Genomic DNA, 6,368 nt, shown 5'->3' with positions numbered 1-6,368 from the left:
GGATGATTAGATGGAGGGGGTGAGGCTGAAAACTCTAAGCTTCTAATAATGGATTGTTTTTTTCTGGTGACCAGCCTGCATTGAACAAATATATTAGAACAAAAATATTAGAACAAATGATACTCTTTATTTTATTATTTTTTTTAGAGAGAGATTTTTGCTATAGGGCACATGCATTCGTCAGAGAGACAGAGACAGACAGAGAGACAGAAAACAAGAAGTCACCACCCCCCCAGGGAGCATGGTCATGTCACATTCCTTTCTCCTCCATTTTCCTCTTTCGATTTTGGGCATGTACACACACACCCCTGGCATGAGTTTTTTTGTTTTTTTTTTTTTTCACTGTAGGGCACGTGCGCTCGCCAGACAGACAGAGAGAGACATAGAGACAGAAAGCGAGAAATCACCCCCCAGGGGGGATGGTCACACCGCAATCGCTTCTCCTCCATTCTCCTCTCAGGATCTTGGGCACGCACGCACACGCGCCCGGTGTGAGTTTTAAGCCACCGGGTCCGGGACATGAACCGCAGTCGACTACGTGGGAGTCCAGCAACATAGCCATTACGCTAACTGCTGGTTCCCACCCCTGGCATGAGTTTTAAGCCGCTAGGTCTGGGACTCAAACTGTAGTCAATTAAGTGACGGTCCAGTGACGTAACCATTATACCATCTGCTGGTCCCACAAAAGATACTCTTAGAAGGTACCCGAGAAGTTCCATGATATTAAGAACTCTGTGTCAAGAACTGAGACCAAAGAACATTTTTTTCTTTCGTTTTAGCTTTTTGCCACAGGGTGTGTACACTTGCCAAAGAAACAGAGAGAGAGAAAGTGAAAAATCACCCTCTGGAGGGATGGCCATGCTGCATTACATTCTCCTCCATTCTCCTCTGGTTTTTGGGCATGCATGAGCATGCAGCCACTGAGGCCAGGACTCAAAATCACAGTTGACTACATGGTAGTCCAGTGACATAACCAATAGGCCATCTGCTGGTCCTGCCAAAGAACAAATATTAAGACAAAAGATGCACCTAGCATCTCTATTGCTCAGGAAATTATAAGGGTTTTGGGAGCTCTGTGGCAGGAATAGAAATCAAATACTTAATTCTGATTATTCACAAGGTCCTACCCTGGTGTTTATCCACAAAAGCATAGATGAATATTCCGATGTATCTGTGTTATAGGATACTATTCAGCAATGAAAAAGAACAAAGGACTAATACATGTAAATGGCATGGATAAATCTCAGAAGCATTAAAAGTCATAAAAGAAGTCAGACACACCCACTTGATATTACATGATTCCATTTACTCAAAGTAACAGACCAGCTAAGACAAATCTTTGGTGACAAAAATTAAATCAGTAGTTGCTTCTGGTTAGGGAAGGTGAGGGGAAATTGCCAACTGAAAAACGCACAAGGGGACTCAGTGAGTTGAAGCAAACGTTCAGTCTCTTGATAAGGATGTGGGTTATATAGGTACAGACACATCTATTATTCTGATTCCGCCCTACTTTCCTTAAAGTAACAGGTAGTGCAGTCGCACTGTACTAAGCATATTTTTTAAAGAAAGGTGGTTTGTTAATTTATTATCTTTTAGTATCTCCACTATACTCTGTAAAGGGTATCATTTGAACTCTTTGTTTAATTTTTGTTATTGTTATAATAAAGAAGAAAAGCCATCAAGAAGGACAAAACAGCAGAGCAATGTGAAATTGTAATGATTTGGCAGTTTTTTAAAGTTACTTAATCTTGATAAAAATCTCTTGAAGTATGTTGATTCATTCATCCTTTCAGCTACGTACTCATTTGTGCTTTCATTTAAGTGAAGGTTATTGAGCACCTCCTGTGAGTGGATATTATGTCTAGTATTGAGTAGGCATGACAAGGTAAGTCCATAACCAAGTCCTTGCCCTTAGGGAATTTATAGTTTGGAAGTAAAGAATATGAAGACAAATTATATTGCAACAGGAAATGTACAGCACTGTACAGATTACTGCTGTATGTTCTTTTGAGGAAGCAACATCTTCTGCCTGTGGAGTTTGGAAAACCTTTTATAGAGGAAATGATATTTGAGCCAGGTTTATATGAATAGTTTGTCACAGTTGTGGATGGGAGTTGGAAGTGGGGAGGACATTTTCAGCAGATGACTAGAAATTTAATCAAATGGTTCAATGAAGCTTTTATCCTCCTTAAACTTTTAGGTAAAGTTGCGGTTAATATCTATTGATGGTAAGGCTTTATCAGTTGCATAAAAAATATTTAAATTTTGATGCCAAGTATTTTTTTCACCAGTAGCAGCTAATATCTGCTGAGAACAAAGTATGTGACAGGCCCTCTGTTTACTGTTTTAATCTCACTTCATCCTAACAGCAACTTAATGCACTAATACCACACCCTTTATAAATAGCAAGGTTGGGGAATCTTCCCTAGTTCTCTGTGCCTCCAAAGCCTAGGATCTCAGGCAGTATTACTGATTGCCTTTCTATCAACCCTGCTCTCTGGACGTTGCTCTTCAGTATGAGTTAGAGAAAGAGAACAGAGGGCAACTCTGCCACACTGAGGTGCCTCGAGATCACTTAAGAAGGAAGGATTTCTCTGTTTTGCAAAATGTGGTCTGCCTACCCTTTGGATTCCTTTTAAATTTCACTTTGTTGCAAATATGCACAATTACGTATAAACTCAAAATAAATTTTATTTCATTATCTACATAATATTACTTTTTACTATTATGCTTAGTAATTTCACATATGAAAATTCTGAGTGATCATTCTTAAAGCTTTCTAGAGAATTCATTTTGGAAGTTAGATATTAAGAATCAGGAAGTAAAAACTATAACCCTTTTATAGCCAAATCATTTTAATCCTTAGATTCAGAACCTCAAATATTTTGCCCTTCGAAAATGACTTTTTCCTCGGGCTCTCTGGAGTCTCACCAAGTATTGTTCGATGTGTCATGTAGGAACATTTGATGTGCTCCACAGACCACTGACAGCTTCTGATAACTCTGGTTCTGAAAGCCTTGAGACGTCACTGAGTAATAAAAGTAGATTGTAGTGTAAGATTGCACTTCAGTGTGAAGGTTGCAAGGTTTTTTTCTTTTTCATTTTTTAAATCTTCTTTCCCAAGAGAGAGAAAGAGAAAAAGAGTAAAAGAGAGAGACACTTCCTCTACCTGTCACACTACGATCCCCATCCCCCAGCCCTTCATTTAGTCAGGATCTTGAGCACATGAGCACCCAGCATGTTTAGGTCAACTCAGGAACCAAACCCACAGTCAGCCATGTGGTTTCCAGCACTGTGTATCAATATGCATTTTCTGTACCACTGAGGCGAGGCCAGAGCAAGGTTTTTCTTGTAAACACACATGTATTTTTTAGAGTAGAGGATAAATTGTTTTACTAAATCCATCATTCGCTATAGTCAAAAATTCATTTTAGAAACTTAGTGTTGTCTTTAGTTTTTGCCTAAATGATGACTTGACTTTAGATACCCACTTTAGTCCTCATCTATTTCCCAGGAAAATTGGATTTTGTCTAAAATTCCACTAGTGTTGACTGTTTTTTTTCTTTTCAAACATTGTCAAAGATACACTGTCTGCCTCTGGCTGAGCAATGGGTTATGGACTTGCTATGACAAATGGGTATCGTTAATAGTGAAATTAAAGAAAACCAGCAAACATCTGACACAGGAATACATTTAATGTAAGCAAAATAATGGGATGGTAACCTTTTGATGCTGTAGTAAACCAAAGATCCTTCCATATGCAGTTACTTTTTTCATCCATGCTGGTCCAAGCTGGGTACACAGATTCAATGGACAGATACTATGTCAATGAGCTATGGTTCAGAAGGAGCTTATCACCTGTGTGATTAATGGAAAGTAGAGCGATAATGTGTCATAAGAGAAGAATAGTTAAGTGCCATAAAAATCAAATATGTAATAAAGCTAAATCTTCTGGAGAGGTATAAGTAAAATATTGTTGAGATTGGGAGAACAAAGAGATTACTCCTTAGTTTAGTTGTCAAGATGAAGTTTCATTTAAAATAGGGTCTGAAATAGGGGACCAGCAGTTGGCATAATGGCTATGTCACTGGACTCCCATGTAGTTGACCATGGTTTGAGTTCCGGATGCGGTGTGGCTTAAACTCACACCAGGCACAGTTAAGTCCTAAAAATAAAGAAGTTAAATCCTAAATAAATTTAATTGGAACCTATGCCTTAAAAAAAATCTTATTGAGAAAATGCAGTATTTTGAAAAGAACATGGGGCTTTGAGTCAGACTTATCCTGCACATGATTTTCAACTCTGTCATTTGTTTAATGGCTGTATTATATCATATTGCTTCATTTCTTTGAACTTCAGTTTTGCTATGTGTAATATCATAGGGGCAGTTGTGATGATTTAAATAATTCAATAGGATTTTGTTTTTAAAAGCGTCTAGCAACATGTCTGGTATCTAATCGCCTTTCAGTAAATTTCAGTTCCTGTTTTTTTTCCTTCTCACCTATTTCAAAGTCCCTTCCATCCCATTAGCTTATTTTGTAGTCATAGAGACAAGGACTCCAGACATGAAGCAATTGGAGTAGTTCATTCAGTCATCGAGTATTTGCTGACCAGGGATATATTTGAAGAAAGATTTCAGAAGTAGACTGGAGAGGACATGGTAATTCAGGGAGAACTAGGAGGAGGAGATAAGAGAGAAGGCTAAACTGATTTATAGCTAGTATAATCTCTGGAATCACATGAAGAAAGGGCAAATTGTTTACCTTTCTCAGGAAAGAATTTTCCTCACCTTTAAACATATAAGCACCTTTAAGCTGTCTTCTACCTGAGAAATTTGTGTTCTTTAAGTTTGTCCTTTCTGTCTTTTTTCTTTTTTCTACAGGTCACATGTACTCACCAGAGAGAGAGAGAGAGAGAAAGAGAAATCGCCTCCTGGGGGTGGCTACACTGCACCCTTTTCTCTCCCATTCTTTTCTTGGGATTTTGGGCATGTACACACGTGCACTTGGCATGTTTTTCAACTTGCTGTGTTGAGACGCGAACTGTGCAATTTGGCCATGTGAGTCTAACCACCCTACCACTGGCTGACCCTTGGACCTGTTTTTAGAAAAAGATATTATTTGTGTCATAAAGGATCCAAATTGTATATTGGGTGTGAATGTACATCTGCCTGTGAATGCTTGATTTTTTTTTTTTTCCCTAGCATTCTAGGAGATACCAGTTCGTGCTCTTTGTAGCTGGCATTGTAAACATCGCTAGTACAATATTGACTAACCTTGTCTCTGTTTTCTTCTCCTCTTCCCAATCAGTTTGACAGAGGTTACTCTTACAATATCCGTCATAGTTTTGGAAAGGAGGGCAAGAGGACAGATTATACACCTTTCAGTTGCCTGAAGATTATTCTAACCAACCCACCAGGCCAAGGGGATTATCATGGTAAGTGCTTCCACTGGACATGCTGGTGAAGTACAGAGACCCAAGAGGGTCTGTAGGAAACACTGAAACGATGTAATGGCTTTTTGCATTACTCACAGAACCTAGTTCGGAGCTTCTGTCAGTCATCAGTGTCAAGCTAGAGCTCCATTACTCTCAGCGATTTGTCTTTTTACTGAACTAGGTCAGGCAAGAGAAATTCATTCAGCTGCACTTCAGTTTGTGCTGGACGAGGCTTTTCCGTTCTTTTTTGTGTTCTGCAAATAGCTTAGACGACTGATACAAGTTTTTCAATGCTTTTTGGAATTGGAAAATTCTAATTTTGGAATATAGATTTATTAATTTCACAAGTATGTTTTATTCTCAATACTGCTTATTTTTTATTCTCAATACTGCCATTTGTGTATCCAGAAAAGATTGAGTGAATAGTTCAACAAGTTATGGCATCAAATATATCTATCAATTTGCATGAGTTACTAGTTTGAAATATTTCTGTAGACATCTGACTTTGACATTTTCCCTAAAACAGGTGGGAATCAGGGAGTACTAGCATAGTCTGAAAACTCCTCATTTGTCTGATATGTCAGTGACTGATTTCAGTTCATCTTAGTAAACTTTTCAGATTACCAAAGTTTACTGCTATGTATGTATCAAAACATTTGTTTTAGAATATTAAATGCAACATAACTTTTTTAAAAAATCATACACTTGGACTGTTAATAAATCAAATAATCACAGACATTTTTAGAAAGATAGTCCATGTGTCCAGGGACCAGCAGTTAGCATAATGGCTATGTCGCTGGACTCCCATGTAGTCGACCACGGTTTGAGTCCCGGACCCAGTGGCTTAAAACTCACGCCAGGTGTGTGTGCATGCATGCCCAAGATCCTGAGAGGAGACTGGAGGAGAAGGGATTGTGGCGTGGCCACGCCCC

The 6,368-nt window shown here is 38.6% G+C and overlaps 1 protein-coding gene across 2 annotated transcripts in view; it reads left to right on the top strand.

Moving 5' to 3' along the window:
- PRIM2 (DNA primase subunit 2) overlaps window positions 1-6,368 on the top strand; it is a 332,833-nt gene that overhangs the window by 276,515 nt on the left and 49,950 nt on the right. For both annotated transcript variants that reach the window (XM_006149174.2, XM_027772133.1), the window contains exon 11: window positions 5,310-5,436. In XM_006149174.2, the coding sequence (XP_006149236.1) occupies window positions 5,310-5,436 (127 nt within the window). The remainder of the gene's footprint in view (window positions 1-5,309; window positions 5,437-6,368) is intronic.

Source organism: Tupaia chinensis, unplaced genomic scaffold, assembly GCF_000334495.1.
Source record: "Tupaia chinensis unplaced genomic scaffold, TupChi_1.0 Scaffold000256_1, whole genome shotgun sequence".
Classification (NCBI taxonomy): domain Eukaryota; kingdom Metazoa; phylum Chordata; class Mammalia; order Scandentia; family Tupaiidae; genus Tupaia; species Tupaia belangeri.
The sequence above is the reverse complement of the archived record's forward strand: the minus strand, read 5'-3'. Positions and strand labels throughout refer to the sequence as shown.